The sequence below is a fragment of the Trachypithecus francoisi genome, unplaced genomic scaffold, assembly GCF_009764315.1.
Source record: "Trachypithecus francoisi isolate TF-2019V2 unplaced genomic scaffold, Tfra_2.0 Lachesis_group5, whole genome shotgun sequence".
Lineage (NCBI taxonomy): Eukaryota > Metazoa > Chordata > Mammalia > Primates > Cercopithecidae > Trachypithecus > Trachypithecus francoisi.
The window spans coordinates 3,928,854-3,951,884 of NW_022681470.1; the positions used below are offsets into that span (position 1 = coordinate 3,928,854).

The window sequence follows — 23,031 nt, forward strand, 5'->3', positions numbered from 1 at the left end:
TTGAGACCAGCCTGGCCAACATGGTGAAACCGTCTCTACTACAAATACAAAAATTAACAGGGCGTGGTGGCGCACACCCATAGTCTCAGCTACTAAGGAGGCTGAGGCAGGAAGATCGATTGAACCCAGGAGGTGGAGGTTGTGGTGAGCCAAGATCATGCCGCTGCACTCCAGCCTGGGCAACAAGAGCGAAACTCCATCTAAAAAAAAAAAAAAAACCAATAAAAGTTATACCAGATTTTCAACGCGGCAGGGGTTGGTGCCCCAATCCTCACATTGTTCAAGAATCAACTGAATACTATACATCAAATTCTTGGAAAGAAAACCAAGAGTTAAATATATCCTTTTATTTTGGTACATTATCAATCCAGTCCTATTTTATTTATCATACTTTACTTTTTCCCTGTATCATCTTCCCCCATAGTAGGCAGCAATATATCATACATCAAACAACTATGTTTGTATCCTTGAAAATATACCTTTGGTATCTTTGTATCCTTGAAATATGTATAATGCCTTTTTGTTTGTTATTTATGTGTATGTATTTGTAATATTCATAAATGTTATTACACTGATAGTGCTATGGTCTGAATGTGTTCCTCTAAAACTTATGTGTTAAAACCTAATCACCAATATGATGGTACTGGAGGTGGGGCCCTTTGGGAGGTGAATAGGTCATGAGGGCAGAGCCTCCTGAATGGGATTAGTGCTTTTATAAAAGAGGCCCCTGAGAGTGGCCTTGCCCCTTCTGCCACATGAGGATACAGTGAAAAGACACTGTCTGTGAGGAACGGGCCCTCACCAGAGACCAAGTCTGCTGGCACCTTCATCTTGGACTTCCCAGCCTCCAAAACTGTGAGATAGTAAATTTCTGCTGTTATAAGTGACCTGGTTTGAGTTATTTTTTGCCCAAATGGACTAAGATACATTTCAAATAGTTTCTTATAATTTTCTTTTCTTTTTTTTTTTTTTTGAGGCGGAGTCTCACTCTGTCGCCCAGACTGGAGTGCAGTGGCCAGATCTCAGCTCACTGCAAGCTCCGCCTCCCGGGTTTACGCCATTCTCCTGCCTCAGCCTCCCGAGTAGCTGGGACTACAGGCACCCGCCACCTTGCCCGGCTAGTTTTTGTATTTTTAGTAGAGACGGGGTTTCACCGTGTTAGCCAGGATGGTCTCGATCTCCTGACCTCGTGATCTGCCCGTCTCGGCCTCCCAAAGTGCTGGGATTACAGGCTTGAGCCACCGCGCCTGGCCTATAATTTTCATTCAACTCTGTGTTTGAAGATCTATCCATGAGACTGCATGTAAATCTAAATCCATGTTGTTTCCAAATCTGTTGATGCCAGATTATATGATTATTTAAAATAAGTAATTATATATAATATTATAGATTGATAAAATAAGTATCAAATGAAAGTAGAGTTACTGTTTCCCTGAGAACTAAGTTGATTTTTTTGGAAAATTTTGATAAAGCAAGTCACTGAAGAAATTGCTGAATTAGTAGGTATGAGCAAGGTAATACTAAAAAACTGAAAAAAATTATAAAATTCTAGAGTTTCAGTTGCTTTTCCAGTGCCTTCAAGTATTTTTTTCCTTTATCTTAAAGAAACTGAAATAGGAACTCAGAAATGATGCATTATGAGCAAGGTTATACAAGAAAGGAGATGAGGAACTATAGTAAGTGGACCTATTTTAAAGAAAAGGCTTTGGTCCTATATGAAAACTACGTTCACTTAAATTAAAGTAAAATGTTTCACATATATTAAAGTAAAATGTTTCACATATATTGGTTTCACTTTTTATGATTCTCTGCTTTCACTGACTTTGGAATTAACTGACCACTTCCAATCCATTGTATCAGATAGCAGGCTCACTATTATACATGCTTAAGGAAGCTGAGCCTAGCAAGGGAAGGTGGGGAACAGAAACCGCCACTTGAGTTTCACAGTTTTCAATAAGAAATTGAAGTAACATGTGAAATACTCACATTATGATATTAATTTGAAATGCACTATACAAAATAATATACACAGTATATTTATATCTATTGTTAAAAGTAAAATGTTTATTCAGAAACAGAATGCTTGTTTCTTGGTACTGCAAGGAAAAATTAGCATTCAGATAAAAAGTTTTCTCAGCAAGGCAATTTTACTTTCTGCAGAAAGGATGCTCCTCGCAGATGGAACAATGGCGAGAGCACCCTTTCTGCAAAAAGTAAAATTGCCTTGCTGAGAAAACTTTTTACCTGAATGCTAACTTTTCCTTGCAGTACCGAGAAACAAGCATTCTGTTTCTGAATAAACATTTTACTTATAACAAAATGGTGACCCATACAGGGATACATTCTCCTCTGGGGGCAGTCTCTAGTCCTCTCTCATGAGGAGGTGCCCCACTGCCTCACTGCAGTGGCCTCAGGGGTAAGGAATAGAGACCCAGTTGGTGTAATGAGTAAATCTGGACTCTCAGCAACACGGAAAGAAACTGGCTGGCAACCTGGAGTAAAGGATCCTCACATGCCATGTGGACCAGGTAACCTCATGCATGAGCCAAGGAAGGAAACACCGGAGGAGCTGGTAAAGTATTTCCTTGGTTAGGATATACCAAGGAAAGAGATGCCGCAGGGGCAGTAAAGCATTCCTTAGTCAGGACTAAGGAAAGAAAAGCCGTGGGAGGCGGTGAAGTATTCCTTAGTCAGGGTGTCTCAGAGGTTAAAAAGAGGTGAAAAATCCCCATTACAGAGAGATTGAACCTCACACAAACCTCCGGCAATAGGAAAAATATTCAAAACTTACCTTTCCTCTCTTCTCAGTGGAAGAAAGAGGCTAAGCTCCACTCCCACCAGCTGCTCCCTAGGGGAAAGGGAAGAAGAGGGGAGAACAGCAGAGTAGGTGGCTGGCAGAGGCAAGGGAAAGACCAGCAGAGAGGAAAGAGAAACTAGGAGAGGAAGTCAGAGAGAAACAGAGCAAGAGCAGCAAGTGCAGCTCCACAGTTGTAGATCGCTGGCACCTGGCAGAGCGGCAATGGCTAGGATGCTGTCCTCGCACCCAGCCGTGCAGCTAGAGCCCCCCAGGTCACCAGCTGCCAAGCCCCAAGCCTTCGGCGCTGCTCAGGTACGTCCCGCCACCCTCGGAAGACACTGGCTATGGATGCCTGCAAGTTAGAGCCAAACAGGAAAGTGCGAGTGTGCCAGGGCCAGGAGACCACACCGCGCAGCCTGGCAGGCAAGAGGTAGGTCCCTCTCCCCAGCCTGGCTCTGCGTGGAAGAAGAGGACAAGGACTGGTGCCAGGAGGAGAGCAGAGAAGGTGAAAGGGCATGACTCATACAACTTATGGCAGGCATCTGCCAAGCCTCTGGGCCAGCAACGGCCTGGGGCCTGGGCTGTGGCCACGAGGATTCCACCTAGTCCAAGAAAAACTAAGTGCAAGAGAGGAAGGGAGAAAGTAAAAAGGAAAACCAGAAAGAAACAGGAGAGACAGATGGCAGCACATGCTCTGGGGCAGGTTCTGTGCCATTGCCCAGCCCCGCCAACTGCAAGAGTGGGAGAACTCAGGAGGGAGAGAATAAGTGAGAGACTGAAAGAGACAGAGATCAGAGAAAGACACAGACAATAAGCCTAGGAAGAAAAATAGTGTAAAAAGAAGTCAGAAAGTTAAGGCATGTCAAAGATTGTCTGTGAAAGTCATAAAAAAAGTTATAAAAGGGAATTTATGCAAGAAATATTGTATAATTAAAAGTAATCAGGCCTCCTGAATATAAAACTATTAAAGTTTGTTAAGTTTCTTAGAAACTTAACAGGATGCAGTGAAGTCAGACACTTCTAAGAGCTGACCCACCAGTCCGCCCTTATTCATCCCCAAGTGAATGTATAATAGTATTATAGAGGACCTTTACTGAACACTCTGCCAAATAATTAGAGCAGTATTTGTGCTTTAGTTCAATTGGCTATCCATTTTACCCTAGCATTTCATCAACCAGAAAACCCTTTTCTTTTAAAAACTCAAGCAAAACAGCTAAGCCAAACGTGTTAAAAAAGTTTGAAGAGAAAAAAACTATAAAATCAAGAGGAAGGAATTGTAAAAGTAAAAAGTTTCCCTTCAGAGTTTCCCTTCTTGTTAAAGAATAAATCATAAGTGTTAGAAATAATAGTTTCTTTTAAAGACTAACTTCCTTCAAGCCTTCAAGCCTCCTTACTTTGTGCTAAAAACTCTTCGTTAAGCCCTATCCTATGTAGCTGTTAGACATGCTCACAGGCATGTAGTGTGTCCTATGTCCTTGTACTTTTACCAAGATATCTGTGCTGGACGTGCTCATAGGCAGGTCCCAGCTCGCAGCCTATGCCCCTTTCTTATTTAGGAATGTTATTACTTTTCTAAGTTTTAGTAAGCAACTTCCTCTTTTCCTTTGTTCCCTATTGCCTTTGCCTATTTAGGAAAGTTTTAAATTATTAGCCAGTCAGGTTCAGCTTAGATTGTGAGGTCTAGCTTCAGCCAATGGAGACAAGACACAGTAGCAAGGACAAGCTGCATAAAGGATAAAAATTGCTTCCCTCCTTTATTCAGGTGCGCTCTTGCCATTGTTCCATCTGTGAGGAGTGCCCTTTCTGCAGAAAGTAAAGCTGCCTTGCTAAGACAATTTTTTGTCTAAGTGCTGATTTTTTCCTTGTGGTACCAAAGAACAAGCATTCTGTTTCTAAGTAAACATTTCACTTATAACACCTATTAGGACATTGTTTGCAAAGATGACTGCAATAATTTTTCCCATTCCCATATGCATGTCCCATATGCAGTGTAACTTGCTATTTCTCCATGAGAGGTAGAGTTTATGTCATCATCCTATGAGTTAGGGATATGTGGCCAAACCTAGGCTTCTGCTCCCACCATCTTGGAACACTGCCCTGAGACTGCCACAGAAGCAGCCAGGTCTAGTCTGGAGGATAACACTAGACCTGGCTTATCCAACAGAGACAAGTGTTCCAGCTGAGGCCCCTTAGATTAATGAGGCCATCTTAGGTCATATAGTTGCAGATGAATTACCGGATGCCCACACCATATCAATGAACCCAGATGAAACTAGCAGAACTGCCCAACTACTCACAGACCAAACTATTGATTGATAGAATTTTTTTTTTTTTTGAGACGGGGTCTCACTCCGTCGCCCAGGCTGGAGTGCAGTGGTGTGATCTCGGCTCACTGCAACCTCCACCTCCCAGGTTCACACCATTCTCCTGTCTCAGCCTCCCCAGTAGCTGGGACTACAGGCACTCGCCACCACGCCCGGCTAATTTTTTGTATTTTTAGTAGAGATGGGGTTTCACCGTATTAGCGAGGATGGTCTTGATCTCCTGACCTTGTGATTTGCCTGCCTTGGCCTCCCAAAGTGCTGGGATTACAGGCTTGAGCCACCGCGCCCAGCCTATAATTGGTTGTTGTTCTAAGCAATTAGGTTTTGAGGTGGTTTATTATATTACAATAGACAATAGAAGAGAAGTGAACAATACAATTGACAATGAGTTTTGAAGGAACGTATTATTAGTTATTAGGTGGCAAAGAGGGCTTGGATATTGAAAGCAAAAATAATGACTTGGGAATGAATGGCTTATCATGTTATTATTTATTAAAAACTCAGACATTCCTCAATATTTTCTCAGCTGAGCCTAGAAGGGAAATCCATTTATAAAAATGTTAATATTATACTTTTTTTTTTTTTTTGAGATGGAGTCTCACTCTGTCACCCAGGCTGGAGTGCAGTGGCGCCATCTCCACTCACTGCAAGCTCTGCTTCCCGGGTTCACGCCATTCTCCTGCCTCAGCTTCCCGAGTAGCTGGCACTACAGGCGCCCGCCACCACGCCCGGCTAATTTTTTGTATTTTTAGTAGAGACAGGGTTTCACCGCGTTGGCCAGGATGGTCTCGATCTCCTGACCTCATGATCCGCCCACCTCGGCCTCCCAAAGTGCTGGGATTACAGGTGTGAACCACCGCGCCCAGCCATATTATACTTTTATACTTATTAAAATCAAATGAAGAAATTTAAAATATTAGCTTACCAGAGTTTTGGTGCAGTGTCCAAAGGCAGCTTCAAAGGAAATGTCATGACTCTCTTCTAATATTTTTGGGCCATAGGATTCCACAACAACATACAGACCAGTATTTTCTGGATAGATGATTTGAGTCCAGAGTGTCAGAGTCTCTCCCTTGTCCAGAAAGTAAAAAACACGAGCCACGTTATTATGAAATGCCAGGTATGGGCATTTGTCTTGTGTCTTGAAAGCTATACTTCGTGTTTCCAGACTTAAGGGATAGTCCTGTATTTGTATTGTGCCATTGTCCAAAGCATACAGGAAATACGTGTAACCAGAAGTACTTAATAAAATCAATGCTCTTGTTGTGTTATTTGTCCATAAATGCAGCTTTACTGCATCTCCAGTATTAATCTTGGAATAAAATATTACATTATTTTCCATTTTTACCAAAATATTTCCATAATAATCTGGAAAAAAGAGAAAAGTTTGGTTAGTCTAAGTAACCATAAATCATGCTGTTTTAGTTAAGTGTACTTTTAACTAAAATAATTTCTTTTATAATGACCAAGTATTTTCATACTTTGAGAAAGTTAGAATGTGCAGATATGAACCCATAACTTTACACTATATTGGGGAACTTCTCCCCACTTTGTTGTATTAGTTTTCTTCTTGAATACTTTATCACTGTGATATATAACATCATTTAACATAAAAAAGAGCTGAAATTCGTGTATTCAGTAATAACAAGGATGAACATGGCAGGAATAGAGCTATTAGGAATTCCTCATTGTGTTGTGGATTGAATTGTGTCCCCCTCAAATTCTTGTGTTGATGCCCTAACCTTCAAAGCGACTGTATTTGGAGACAGGGCCTTGAGAGGTAATTAAGGTAAAATGGGCTAAGAAGCAGGGGGTCCTAGTCCAACAGAACTGGCGCCCTTATAAGAAAAGGAAGAAACACCAGGTATCTCTCCGGACACTCAGAGAAGAAAGGCCACAGGAGGACACAGCAAGACGGTGACTGTCTACAAGCCAGGAACAGAGGCCTCATCAGAAACCAATCCTGACAGTACTTTGATCTTGGACTTCTAGCCTTAGAAATAGGAGAAAATCTAAATTTCTGTTGTTTAAGCTGCCCAGTTTGTGGGATTTTGTTATGGCAACCCTAGCAGGCTAACATAGCTGTGATGAAGACATGGCGGTGAGTGGGGGCGACCATGGCATAAAGCATAGCCTACCTCTGCAGGTTCACTCATAGTAGATAATCAGCTTTCTCCACTTAATATTCTGCCTAAGTCACAGTGGGTCATAGTGGGTAACTATCTAAACCTCTTTAGTTCTGTCGCTATGTCTCTCAAAGGAACAGTAGGGCTAGATGCTTTCATAGCTTTCTTTCAAGATATCACATTCTCTGTGTACAGCCTCTAGGAATATACTTTAATTGTCAAAAGACAATACTTGGAGAGGACTGGCTGGAAGGAAGAGGGGAATTCTTCGAGTGAAGGAGGTTCAGGCTGTGTTGTGCTTATGCATCTTACATTTGAAATCAGAGTAAGTCAGTACCATTCTTACAAATTACTATAAATTGTATTCTACTTAAACTTACCTAATCAGAAATATGTGCAGTAGATCACAAGGTGGAAGGGGAGAAATGTGAATGGATGACATAATAACATATATTTCTATGCTGAATGAAAAAGTAATTGCAGGATGCATGCAGTAGAACGATATATACAATTTAAAACCCCACGAAACAAAACACTACATTGTTTTTGGATTATACATAATGTCCAAATTGCTTCATGACGTGGCCTGTCTGTTCTTTAGACAGGTTTGTCTCTTGCCATTTTTTGCCTTACACTGTGTTATCTACTCAGACTGACCTAACTTCAGTTCCCCAAATGTGCCATGTTCTTTCCTGCCTCCACATCTCTGCACATGCTGTATTCTCAGCTTGGAACACTACCTCAATGCTCCATCCTAACCAGTGAAATCATTTGCTAATATATATACTCTCTCCCCAGTTTTCAGTTGAGAAGTCATTTCCTCCACACCTAGTTTTCTGATCCCATACATCTGGATTGATGTTCCCAGTATTTGCTTTCATAGCACTTTCTCTTTAGCTGATCACACTGCTGACTACAAACATTACAAATGATCCTTGCATGAAATATGAAGTTAAAATGAGAATTAAGAATAATTTAAAAGAATGATTTAAAAGATAATATGGCTAAAGCCATACAGAGAAAAATTCATAGCCTTTTGCTTGTGTGTAGCTTTGAATGCTTAGAAAACAAGAAAGACCAAAAATAAATGAACTAACCATTTAACTTAATAAGCAGGCAAGAGATGACTAAAGTTACAAAAAGAAAGCAGAAGTGAAGAATCAATAATGACAACAGCAGAAATTAAATAAAAAAGAAAGTAGATAAAATTAAGAATTCATTTTAAAAGGAGAAGAAAGCAAAAACAACCTAAAAAAACAGACAATCTCTTGCAAGCCAAACTAACAAGGGGGTTAGGCACAAACAATATTATAAATGAGGAAGATCATTACAGGTACACAAGAAACTTGAAAGTTAAAATAGCCCACTTTTACCAATAAATTAGAAAATCTACATAAAATGAATTATTTCCTAGAAAGATACGAACTTTTGAAATTGACTCAAGAAGGGATAAAAGATTAGATTAGATCAATTAGAGAAAATAAAAATAATGAAGAGATACAACATTCCTGGCTGGGAAGACAAATATTGCAAACATCTATTCAACGAATTTATTGAATGCCTACTATGGGGCTATATTATTCTAGTACTTGAGAGGAATACATTCATGAGAAAAACAGAAAATTCCTTCTCTTGTATGGCTTACATTCCAGCAGAGAAGACTGCCAATAAACATGAAAATAAATTATTTAGTGTGTTAGGTGATTAAGGATATAGTAATCAAAAAAGTATAGCACTAGGACAAATAGATTAGTGGAACAGAATAGCCTAGAAACAATCTGGTTAATGTGAGGAATGAATACATAATAGAAGTAGCATTTCAGATCAGTGGGAGAGGTTTGCTTAATGAAAGAATGGTTTAAGGCAACATCAGCTTTCAATGGGAAAAATACAATTAGATTCCTAACTCTTGCTAAATATCAAAACATAAAAATCAGAATTATAAAAATAATGAAAATATATAATATTTTTATAATTGAAATGACCTGTCATGGCATATCAGAAGTTACAAATAAAAATATTAACAAATTTGACCATATAAAAATACAAATTCGAAATACCAAACTCCCTCCAAAAAGGTACAGGAAGTTACACACTAGAGAAAATAGTTGCAATACATGAGATAAAGAACATATCAATATAGACAAACCCAATGCAAACATGTCCAAACAGTATGAATAGAAAATTCACAGAAAAGGGGGAGTTGTGGGCAAGATGGGAGAATAGGAACAGCTGCGGTCTGCAGTTCCAGTGAGATCAACGCAGAAGGTGGGTGATTCCTACATTTCCAACTGAGGTATCCGGCTTATCTCACTGGGACTGGTTAGACAGTGGGTGCGGCCCACGGACGACAAGCTGAAGCAGGGTGGGGCATCGTCTTACTGGGGAAGTGCAAGGGGTTGGGAACTCCCTCCCCTAGCCAAGGGAAGCCATGAGGGACTGTGCCATGAGGAACAGCCTGGTTCCTCCATGAGGAACCCACGATCTTTGCAGCCCACAGACCAGGAGACTCCCTCAGGTGCCTACACCATCAAGGCCCTGGGTTTCAAGCACCGTTTGGGCAGACACCAAGCTAGCTGCAAGAGTTTTTTGTTTTTTGTTTTTCATACCCCATTGGTGCCTGGAACACCAGTGAGACAGAATGATTCACTCGGCTGGAAAGGGGGCTGAAGCCAGGGAGCCCAGTGGTCTAGCTCAGCAGATCCCATCCCCATGGAGTCCACCAAGCTAAGATCCACTGGCTTGAAATTCTTGCTGCCAGCACAGTAGTCTGAACTTGACCTGGGACACTCCAGCTTGGTGGGGGTAGGAGCGTCTGCCATTACTGAGGCTTGAGTAGGCAGTTTTCCCCTGATAATGGAAATAAAGCTGCCAGGAAGTTCGAAGTGGGTGGAGCCCATCACAGATCCGGAAAGCTGTTGTTGCCAGACTGCCTCTCTAGATTCCTCCTCTTTGGGCAGCGCATCTCTGAAAGAAAGGCAGCAGCCCCAGGCAGGGGCTTATAGATCAAATTGCCATCTCCCTGGGACAGAGCACCTGGGGGAAGGGGCAGCTGTGGGCCCAGCTTCAGCAGACTTAAACGTTCCTGCGTGCCAGCTCTGAAGAGGCAGTGGATCTCCCAGTACAGCCCTCAAGCTCTGCTAAGGGACCGACTGCTTCCTCAAGTGGGTCCCTGACCCCTGTGTCTCCTGACTGGAAGATACCTCCTAGCAAGGCTTGACAGACACCTCATACAGGAGAGCTCTGGCTGGCATCTGGCGGGTGCCCCTCTGGGACGAAGCTTCCAGAGGAAGGAACAGGGAGCAATCTTTGCTGTTCTGCAGCCTCTGCTGGTGATACCCAGGCAAACAGGGTCTGGAGTGGACCTCCAGCAAACTCCAGCAGACCTGCAGCAGAGGGGCCTGACTGTTAGAAGGAAAACTAACAAACAGAAAGGAATAGCATGAACATCAACAAAAAGGACATCCACACAAAAACCCAATCTAAAGGTCACCAATATCAAAGACCAAAGGTAGATAAATCCACAAAGATGAGGAAAAACCAGCGCAAAAAGGCTGAAAATTTCAAAGACCAGAATGCCTCTTCTCCTCTAAAGGATCATAACTTCTTGCCAGCAAGGGAACAAAACTGGACAGAGAATGAGTTTGATTAATTGACATAAGTAGGCTTCAGAGGGGAGTAATAACAAACTCCTCTGAGTTAAAGAAGCTTGTTCTAACCCAATGGAAGGAAACTACGAACCTTGAAAAAAGGTTAGACGAATTGCTAACTAGAATAACCAGGGTAGAGAAGGACATAAATGACCTGATGGAGCTTCACAGCATGAGAACTTTGTGAAGCATACACAAGTATCAATAGCCAAATTGATCAAGCAGAAGAAAAGATATCAGAGATTATAGATCAGCTTAATGAAATAAACATAAAGACAAGATTAGAGAAAAAAGAATTAAAATGAATGAACAAATCCTCCAAGAAATATGGAATATGTGAAAAGACCAAACCTATATTTGATTGGTGTACCTGGAAGTGATGGGGAGAATGGAACCAAGTTGGAAAACACTCTTCAGAATATTATCCAGGAGAACTTCCCCAACCTAACAAGACAGGGAAACATTCAAATTCAGGAAATATGGAGAACACCACAAAGATACTCCTTGAGAAAAGCAACCACAAGACACATAATCATCAGATTCACCGAAGTTGAAATGAAGGAAAAAATGTTAAGAGCAGCCAGAGAGAAAGGTTGGGTTACCCACAAAAAGAAGTCCATCAGACTAACAGCAGATCTCTCTGCAGAAATCCCACAAGCCAGAAGAGAGTTGGGGGCAATATTCAACATTCTTAAAGAAAAGAATTTTCAACCCAGAATTTCATATCCAGCCAAACTAAGCTTCATAAGTGAAGGAGAAATACAATCCTTTACAGACAAGCAAATGCTGAGAGATTTTGTCACCACCAGGCCTGCCTTACAAGGGTTCCTGAAGGAAGCACTAAACATGGAAAGGAAAAACCAGTACCAGCCACTGCAAAAACATACCAAACTGTAAAGGTATGTATGAAGAAACTATGAAGAAACTGCATCAACTAATGAGCAAAATAACCAGCCGGCATCATAATGAAAAGATCAAATTCACACATAACATATTAACCTTAAATGTAAATAGGCTAAATGCCCCAACTAAAAGACACAGACTGGCAAATTGGATCAAGAGTCAAGACCCATTGATGTGCTGTATGCAGGAGACCCATTTCATGTGCAAAGGCAAACACAGGCTTGAAATAAAGGGATGAAGGAATACTTACCAAGCAAACGGAAAGCAAAAAAAAAAAAAAAAAAAAAAAAAAAAAATGGGAGTTGCAATCCTAGTCACTGATAAAACAGACTTTAAACCAGCAAAGATCAAAAAAGACAAAGAAGGGCATTACATAATGGTAAAGGGATTAATGCAACAAGAACAGCTAACTATCCTAAATATATATGCACCCAATACAGGAGCACCCAGATTTAATAAAGCAAGTTCTTAGAGACCTACAAAAAGACTTAGACTCCCACACAATAATAGTGGGAGACTTGAACACCCCACTGTCAATACCAGACAGATCAATGAGAGAGAAAATTAACAAGGATATCCAGGACTTGAACTCACCTCTGGACTAGGCGGACCTAATAGACATCTACAGAACTCTCCACCCCAAATTGACAGAATATACATTCTTCTCAGCACAACATTGCACTTATTTTAAAATCGACCACATAATTAGAAGTAAAACACTCCTCAGCAAATGCAAAAGAATGGAAATTGTAACAGTCTCTCAGACCACAGTGCAATCAAATTAGAACTCAGGATTAAGAAACTCACTCAAAACTACACAACTACATGGAAGCTGAACAACCTGTTCCTGAATGACTACTGGGTAAATAAATTAAGGCAGAAATAGATAAGTTCTTTGACACCAATGAGAACAAAGACACAATGTACTAGAATATCTGGGACACAGCTAAAGCAGTGTTTAGAGGGAAATTTATAGCACTAAATTCCCACAGGAGAAAGCAGGAAAGGTCTAAAATTGACCCCCTACCATAACAATTAGAAGAACTAGAGAAGCAAGAGCAAACAAATTCAAAAGCTAGCAGAAGACAAGAAATAACTAAGATTGGGGAGGCTGAGGCAGGAGAATGGCTTCAACTCGGGAGGCGGAGCTTGCAGTGAGCTGAGATCCGGCCACTGCACTCCAGCGCGGGCGACAGAGCGAGACTCCGTCTCAAAAAAAAAAAAAAAAAAAAAAAAAGAAATAACTAAGATTGGAGCAGAACTGAAGGAGACAGAGACACGAAAAACCTTTCAAAAAATCAATGAATCCAGGAGCTGGCTTTTTTTAAAACATTGACAAAATAGACCACTAGCCAGCCTAATAAAGAAGAAAGGAGAGAAGAATCAAATGGACACAATAAAAAACGATAAAGGGGATGTCACCACTGATCCCAAAGAAATACAAACTACCATCAGAGAATACTATAAAAACCTCTACGCAAATAAACTAGACAATATAGAAGAAATGGATAAATTCCTGAACACATACACCCTCCCAAGATGAAACCAGGAAGAAGTCGAGTCCTTGAATAGACCAATAACAAGTTCTGAAACTGAGGCAGTAATTAATAGCCTACTAACCAAGAAAAGCCAAGGACCAGACAGATTCAGAGCCGAATTCTATCAGAGGTACAAAGAGGAGCTGGTACCATTCCTTCTGAAACTATTTCAAACAACAGAAAAAGAGGGACTCCTCACTAATTCATTTTATGAGGCCAGCATCATCCTGACACCAAAACCTGGCAGAGACACAACAAAAAAAATTTCAGGCCAATACCCCTGATGAATATCGATGCAAAAATCCTCAATAAAATACTGGCAAACAAAATCCAGCAGCACATCAAAAAGCTTATCCACTATGATCAAGTCGGCTTCATCTCTGGGATGCAAGGCTGGTTCAATATATGCAAATCAATAAACATAATCCATTTCATAAACAGAACCAATGACAAAAACCACGTTTATCTCAATAGATGCAGAAAAAGCCTTCAATAAAATCAACACCCCTTCATGCTAAAAAAACTCTCAATAAACTACGTATTGATGGAATGTGTGTCAAAATAATAAGAGCTACTTATGACAAACTCACAGCCAGTATCATACTGAATAGGCAAAAGCTGCAAGCATTCCCTCTGAAAACCAGCACAAGAAAAGGATGCCTTCTCTCACCACTCCTATTCAACGTAATATTGGAAGTTCTGGCCAGGGCAATCAGGCAAGAGAAAGACAGAATGGGTATTCAAATAGGAAGAGAGGAAGTCAAATTGCCTCTGTTTGCAGATGACATGATTGTATATTTAGAAAACCCCATTGTCTGAACCCAAAATCTCCTTAAGCTGATAAGCAACTTCAGCAAAGTCTCAGGATACAAAATCAAGTACAAAAACCACAAGCATTCCTATACACCAACAACAGACAAACAGCCAAATCATGAGTGAACTCCCATTCACAATTGCTACAAAGAGAATAAAATACCTAGGAATACAACTTACAAGGGATGTGAAGGACCTCTTCAAGGAGAACTACAAAACACTGCTCAAGGAAATAAGAGAGGACACAAACAAAAGGAAAAACATTCCATGCTCATGGATAGGAAGAATCAATATCGTGAAAATGGCCACACTGCCCAAAGTAATTTATAGATTCAATGCTATCCCCATCAAACTACCATTAACTTTCTTCACAGAATTAGAAAAAACTACTTTAAATTTCATATGGAACCAAAAAAGAGTCCGTATAGCCAAGATAATCCTAAACAAAAAGAACAAAGCTGGAGGCATCACGCTACCTGACTTCAAACTATACTACAAGGTTACAGTAAGCAAAACAGCACGGTACTGGTACCAAAACAGATAATATAGACCAATGGAACAGAACAGAGGCCTCAGAAATAACACCACACATCTACAACCATCTGATCTTTGACAAATCTGACAAAAACAGGCAAGGGGGAAAGGATTCCCTATTTAATAAATGGTGTTGGGAAAACTGGCTGGCCATATGCAGAAAGCTGAAACTGGATCCTTTCCTTACACCTTATACAAGAATTAAGATGGATTAGAGACTTAAACTTAAGACCTAACACCACAAAAACCCTAGAAGAAAACCTAGGCAATACCATTCAGGACATAGGCATGGGCAAAGACTTCAAGACTAAAACACCAAAACAATGGCAACAATAGTTAGCATTGACAAATGGGATCTAATTAAGCTAAAGAGATTTTGCACAGCAAAAGAAACTATCATCAGAATGAAAAGAAAACCTACAGAATGGGAGAAAATTTTTGCAATCTATCCATCTGACAAAGGGCTAATATCCAGAATCTACAAAAACTTAAACAAATTTACAAGAAAAAATAACTTCATCAAAAAGTGGGCAAAGGATATGAACAGGTACTTTTGAAAAAATGACCCAGACTAGGAGCAGCGGCTCATGCCTGTAATCCCAGCACTCTGGGAGGCCGAGGCAGGTGGATCACCTGAGGTTAGGAGTTCGAGACCAGCCTTGTCAACATAACAAAACCCCGTCTCTACTAAAAATACAAAAATTAGCTGGGAGTGGTGGCAGGCACCTGTAATCCCAGCTACTCATAGGTGGGAACTGAACAATGAGATCACTTGGACTGAGAAAGGGGACCATCACACACCGGGGCCTATTATGGGGAGGCGGGAGGAGGGAGGGATTGCTTTGGGAGTTATACCTGATGTAAATGATGAGTTGATGGGTGCAGCACACTCAAAAGAAGACATTTATGCAGCCAAAAAACATATGGAAAAAAGCTCATCATCACTGGTCATTAGAGAAATGCAAATCAAAACCACAATGACATACCGTCTTATGCCAGTTAGAATGGCGATCTTTAAAATGTGGCGATTCCTCAAGGATCTAGGACTAGAAATACCATTTGACCCAGCAATCCCATTACTGGGTATATACCCAAAGGATTATAAATCATTCTACTATAAAGACACATGCACACCTATGTTTATTGCAGCACTGTTCACAATAGCAAATACTTGGAACCCAAATGCCCATCAATGATAGACTGGATACCAACCCAAATGCCCATCAATGACAGACTGGATAAAGAAAATGTGGCACATATACACCATGGAATACTATGCAGCCATAAAAAAGGATGAGTTCATGTTGTTTGCTGGGACATGGACGAAGCTGGAAACCATCGTTCTCAGCAAAGTAACACAGGAACAGAAAACCAAACACCACACGTTCTCACTCATAAGTGGGAGGTGAACAATGAAAACACATGGACACAGGGAGGGGAACACACACACCGAGGCCTGTCAGGGGTTGGGAGGGTAGTGGAGGGATAACATTAGGAGAAATACCTAATGTAGATGATGGGTTGATGGGTGCAGCAACCCACCATGGCACGTGTATACTTATGTAACAAACCTGCACATTCTGCACATGTATCCCAGAACTTAAAGTATAATAAATAAAAAATAAAACAAATAACGAAATGACAAGAAAAATAGAAATTCACAGAATATGGCCAATACATTTATGAAACTAGATAAAACATCTAATTATAAAAGATATGTGCAATAAAATGAGACTAACATTTTTCTTCTATATAACCAGTAACTGTTAAACAGATTATATGAAAATAATACATTTTCAATACTTTTGGGGGAGTTTAGACTGTGACAAACTTTGCTGGTGGGTAAGTGAGAAGGATTTATCAACTTTTAAAATATTTGTAATTTCTGATTCAGGAATTCTATATCCAGTAATTTATATTACAGAAACACTCGTATCAGTGTGTGTACATATGCATTATTTGTAACAGAAGAAGAACTGAAGCCTAATATCTATCCAGATATCTATCTGCACCCCTGTTAATTAGACAGTAGTGTACATAGACAGTGGAACATTACACAGCAGTTAAAATGGCATTAATTTTATATCTATTATATGTGTTGTTTTGAAAACATGCCCATTATATTCAGTATTTGCTTATTTGAAAGACAAACTCACAGGAGTTTTTTTTTTTTTTTTTTTTTTTGAGACAGGATCTTGCTCTGTTGTCCAGGCTGGGGAGTTCAGTGATATGAACATGGCTCACTGCAGCCTTGACCTCCCGGGCTCAAGTGATCCTCCTGTCTCAGTCTCCTGAGTAGCTGGGGCCACAGGCGCGTACCACCATGCCCAGTTTTAAGTTTTTAGTAGGGATGAGGTCTCACCATGTTGCACAGGATGGACTCGAACTCCTGGGGTCAAGTGATCCTCCCACCTTGGCCTTCCAAAGTGCTGGCATTAGAAGCATGAGCCACCACGCCCGGCCTCACAGGAGTTTCTTAATAGTTGGTTATTTGGGAAATGAGAATGGTGAGAGTTGAAGGACTTTAACTTCATACTTCATAAACTTACGAATTGTTTGAGCGTGTTATATTTCATTGTTTCTGAATGACCTTCAGTACAACATTCAAACTGGGTATCTGTCATCCTCTAAAATCTATCCCCAATGTATCATTCTAACCTTGTCTTCTTATCACTGTGGCTCACGGTTGTTTAAAAAACGCATTTAATCCTGTTTCATATGTGCTTTACAACACAAAACCTCCCTCTGCAGGTTTCAGAGGGAACATGGCCCTATCAACACCTTGATTTTCCACTTCTAGCCTCCAGAATTGTGAAGTAATACATTTATGTTGTTTTAAGTCATCCAGTTTGTGGTAGTTTGTTATGGGAGCCCCAGGAAACGTAACACAATACCACAGCACCTCCTACACATACGATGTATACATAAATTGCTTAGTTAGAATCTACTGATCGACTAAAATGAAACTCCCCTCTCCTCCGCAAAAAGAAACTGAGTTTGCCCTTTTGCTATGTGAGATCATAGTTAACATTGCTTGAATTTAAAGTCGATTCATTTGTAGGTGATAAGAAGCGCACCTTTGGCTGTCAAAAACACATGTTGGTACATTAAAAAGTGTTACATCATTATAAGGAAGGTGTCTATAGTAAAATATAGAATAATGTTAGTAGACTGAGAATGCCTTACCTATGAAAACTTCATGAATAATGCTGTCATTTGATAGCATGGATAGATTTCCATGTCCTGCAGGTGTCTGTAAAATCCCAGTAAAGGTGAAATTATGGTAATAATAGTAGATACTATGCTTGTTCCATAGTATTAACCCTGGCAGTGCTGAAAATATAAAATGTGAAATGAAAACACTGTCAATAGGAGCATCTAATGTAAGGTCTTGGGAAACCCACTGTTTTGTATCTTCATTATATATCACTAAGAAAATCTTTTTGGTGACGGTACATACAGTGCAATAACTTAAAAACACAGCAATCTCCAGAGGGTGTCCTGTATACTCAACACTGTGTATAGTCAGAGTAGCAGTTACTGATAGATTTAGGATGTTTTTCAGTTCTGTGGTAGTTACTAATCTGGCAAATTTAAGAAGAATATATTCAAGGTAAATTTCATTTTCTGTCCAGACTGCAAAGTTACTTCTTCTTTCTTTCGCCTATGACAAAATGAAAAATGATGAGAAAAATCTTCGATTTTAGAGATGGGTCTAACAATTTCTCTTTTTTAAATTTAAATTTTATTTTTTAAAATTTTATTTCAATAGGTTTTTGGGGAACAGGTGGTGTTACATGAGTAAGTTCTTTAGTGGTGATTTCTGAGATTTTGGTGCACCCATCACCTGAGCAGTGTACACTCTACCCAATGTGTGGTCTTTTATCCCTCATCCCCTCCCATCCTGCCCCCCCACTCCCGCCCGAGTCTCCAAAGTCCATTGTATCATTCTTACACCTTTGTGTCCTCATAGCTTAGCTCCCAAGGTCTAACAACTGCCATCTTCTAGTTTGCTACATTCAAAACATAGAGACCAGGTGTGGTGCTTTCATGCCTATAATCCCTGCACTTTGGGAGGCTGAGGCAGGAGAATCACTGGAAGTCAGTGGTTTGAAACCAGCCTGGGTAACACAATGAGACCCCATTTCTACAAAAGTTAAAAACTAGCTGGGGGTGGTAGTATGTGTCTGTAGTCTCAGCTATTTGGGAGGCTGAGGTGGAAGGATCACTTGAGCCCAGGAGTTCAAGGATGCAGTGAGCCATGATTATGCCACTGTACTCCAACCTGGGTGATAGAGTGAGACCCTGTCTCTAAAAAAAATAAATACATAAAAATAAAAGGTAGTAAATACTACAGTTTGATTCGTTTCAATATATTTTTGAATAATACTTCAGGCATAGAAATATATTAAATAGAAATTGATCATATTACATATAACCATAAAGATAAATTATCCCAATTACTTGTTTATAAATTGTTTCTATCAATAGGAACAATAAATTTTAATTCCTTTTAAATCTTTTAAGCACATCAGCCTTCTCTTTATGTATTTATCACTCTGGCCTGGAGTGCCCCTTTGACCTTGATGTTTACTAAGGTCAATATATAAGGTCTCTTCAAATATTAACTCATTTTTGGAATTCTAGATTCTTTGATTACCAGATAAAGAGAAGAGAAAACTTAAAACCTTAGACAAATGAATTCTACCCTTTAATGGATATAGGCTGTTAGATGGGAAGGGTATTCAGAAACCACTGTGCCTGAAACTCGGTGGGCCTAATTTCATCAAGGAGTCCAAGGCCTCCCTTCTCCTCTGCCTCCTCTCCACACGGTTTCTAATTTTTCGGGATTTTTACTTAAAATGTAATTTCTATGTACATGACATTCAAAAGGAGTCTTTTGAAAACATCTTGCTGTCCTCATTTTACTTAATGTATGAATATTTAGTGTATACTGAAACAGGAGGTAGGCAGATATCAAACTGGTAACCAAAGAAAGACACAATTTGGGATAAAAAGTCATTTTGCTAAATGCGGATTCACTTTAAAGTATAGAATTTATGTTGCTGGAAACGAGTGAAACAATTCTTAAAGAAGAAATAGAGTAGAAACAAAATGATGAGCTATAGAAGAAACCCACAGCCATTCTCATTCTTGTCAGAGAGATGGGAAGAGGAACACGCCATAAACATGAGAGATGAGAATGCCAAGGATTCCCAGCCAAGAAGTGAGTTTTCACTCTCACCCACAAACCGTTTCCCACAGAACTCCACTTAATGCTTCCGCATAATCATGCAGGTGAGGTGGGAGATCCTTTTGAAGTATTCAAGGTCTCTTCAAAATGTAAGGTAGTAAGTCTTTGAAGGCAGGAGAGGGGCATCAAGCTGGGCAAGTTGAGAGAAACTCATCCACACTCTGGATTCTCAGCTCCCTGACAAGGAGTTGGGTAAGCGAGTGGAGAGGAACTCTCCTTGAGCCATGCGTGGCCTCTACCCAGAGTGTAAAGCAGCCTCCCTGACAGAATTGGGACAGGGAAATAGGAGACAGAAGGAGAGGGAGAGGGAGAAGGAGAGGGGAGTGTGGAGTGGGCAGGAGGAGAAGGGGAGGAAGAGAGGAAGATGCACCCAAATTCAGTGTCAGATGAGAAAGTAAAGATAATTACCCAATGATTAAAAAGCTAGAAGCTAGGCTGTAAAGCAGAGATAGCTCTCCCAAGGATTTCGAAAGTTGGTGGCACCACTGTAAAGTATTAAGAGATCTCTGGAATGTTGTCAGTGCTGAGGTACCAAGAATGTCTAAAAAGAAAATAACTATAATAAAAATGCTGAAGGTTCTAGTGGAAAAGATGGGCAACATAGTGAAGAGATGAGGAATTTCAGCCAAGATATAGGAATGATAAAAAAGGAACAAAATGGAAATTCTATAAATAAAATAAAAATCAAGAATAAAGAAATAATTGGAGGAGCTTGAGACCAGCCTGGCCAACATGGCAAAACCCTGTCTCTACTAAAAATACAAAAATTAGCCATTAGCCGAGCACTGGGGCACGTGCCTGTAATCCCAGCTACTCGTGAGGCTGAGGCAGGAGAATCACTTGAATCTGGGAGGTGGAGGTTGCAGTGAGCTGAGATCGTGCCACTGCACTCCAGCCTGGGCAACAAGAGTAAAACTCGATCTCAAAAAAAAAAACAAAAAGAGAGAGAGAGAAATAATTGGGGCCAGGCATGGTGGCTCATGCCTGTAATCTCAGCACTTTGGGAAGCCAAGGTGGGAGGACTGCTTGAGGCCAACCGTTTGAGGCAGCAGTGAGTTTTGATTGTGGCATTGCACTCCAGCCTGGGTGGCAGAGTGAGACCTTGTCTTAAAAAAACTCAGATGCACTTACCAAGAAGCTGGAAAAAGCAGAGGAAAAAAGCAGTGAACTTGAAGACAGGTTAATAGCATGTATATAAGCTGAAATACAAAGGAAAAAATGTGAAAAAAAAAATGAACAGGTCATCTGAGATCTGTGAGACAATATTAAACGGTCTCATACAGGTGTTTTTGGAATCCTAGTAGGAGAGGAAAAAGAAAATGAGGTTGAAGAAACATTTGAAGAGATAATAGCCACGGACATTCCAAGATTAATGAAAGACATAAACCCAGAAATCCAAGAAACTCAACTGAACCTCAAGTAGGATAAATACAAAGGAAATAACATCTAGGCACATAGTAGAACTGCTGAAAACCAGAAAGAAAATTTCCAAGAATCTGGGAAATTTCATATATATATATATGAATATTTCAAATAAAATTATATATACATATATATAAATATATAAAAGAATAAAATACTTTGGAATAAATTTGACCAAGGAGGTAAAAAATCTGTACACTGGAAACTATAAGATATTAATAAAGGAAACAGAAGAAATACATATAAATGGAAAGATATCTCATATTCCTAAATTGGAATAATTACTATTGTTAAAATGTCCATACTAATACCACCTTCTGTAGACTCTGATTAACAGAGTCAATGTAATCTCTATCAAAATTCCAAGGGTATTTTTCACAGAAATAGAAAAAACAATCCTCAAATTCATATGGAACCATGAAAGACCCTGAGGAGCCAAAGCAATCTTGAAGAAGAACAAAGTTGAAAGCATCATAGTTCCTAATTTCAAACTATATTACAAAGCTATAGCAATCAAAACAGTGTAGTACTTCCCGAAAAATAGACACATTTAAGCCAACAGAACAGAATAGAGAACCTGGAAGTAAATCCATGCATATATGGCCAACTAATCTTTCTTAATAATGCAAAGAACACAATCCAGATAGAAGAGTCTCTTCAATAAGTGGTGTGGAGAAAACAGGATATCCACATGCAAAATAAAAAAATTATTTTATGCTCTAATTAATAAAATTGCTTTCTTACTTTCTCTTTTGGATAGCTTGTTGTTAGTGTATAGAAATGCAACTAATTGTTGTATGTTGATTTTGTAACCTGCAACTTTACTAAATTTATTTGTTAGTTCTAACAGTTTGGGGGAAAAAAAGAGAGAAAGAAGAAAGAAAAGGAAAAAAGAAGTTATAAAAATTGAAATTGTACTAGTTATTAAAATTAACTCAAAATGGATTAAAAACTTAATGTAATATCTGAAACTCTCAAATTCCTAGAAGAAAACACAATAAACCACCTTGACATTGGTCGATATGGTCTGGATCTGTGTCCCCTCCCAAATTTCATGTTGTATATTATAACTTCTTCCAGTGTTTTACTTTTAGTCTACCTATCCCCAAAGTGGGCTTCTAAATAAAAATGTATAATTTGGTCTTTAAAAAAATCCAATCTGACAATTTCTGTCTTTTAATTAGTGGTTTTAGACCATTTAGATTTAATGTAATTATTGTTGTGTTTAGACTGAGTTATACATTTTATTTTCTATTGTATCCTCTGGGTTTTGTTCTTCTATTTCCCTTTTCTGCCTTCTTTTGGATTTTATAATTTTTTTTAGTATTTCATTTTAGTTCATTGAAGTTTTTACTCTATCTTGTATAAATGTTTTTAGTGGTTGCTATTAGGATTACAATACATCCACTTAATTTATATATATATATATATATATATTTAGAGAAAGTGTCTCATTCTGTCACCCAAGCTAGAGTGTAATGGTGTGATCACAGTTCACCGCAGCCTTCAACTCCTGGGCTCAAGCAACCTTCCCACTTCAGCATTCCAAGTAGCTGGGACTACAGGAGTAAGACACCTCACCTGACTAACTTTTTAAATTTTTTATTTGTAGAGAACAGGATTTTGCTTTGTTGCCCAGGCTGGTCTCAAACTCCTGGCATTTAGCAATC

At 39.6% G+C, this 23,031-nt stretch overlaps 1 protein-coding gene across 10 annotated transcripts in view; it reads right to left on the reverse strand.

The window, feature by feature from the left end:
- The window catches only part of CATSPERE (catsper channel auxiliary subunit epsilon), a 176,075-nt gene that overhangs the window by 71,340 nt on the left and 81,704 nt on the right, over positions 1–23,031 (reverse strand). For all 10 annotated transcript variants that reach the window (XR_004434164.1, XM_033198650.1, XM_033198652.1 and 7 more), the window contains 2 exons: positions 17,872–18,349; positions 6,047–6,489 (listed from right to left, as the gene is read on the reverse strand). Coding sequence is in view for 9 of the 10 variants with exons in the window: in XM_033198650.1 (XP_033054541.1) it covers positions 6,047–6,489; positions 17,872–18,349 (921 nt within the window). In the remaining variant the exon portion in view is untranslated. The remainder of the gene's footprint in view (positions 1–6,046; positions 6,490–17,871; positions 18,350–23,031) is intronic.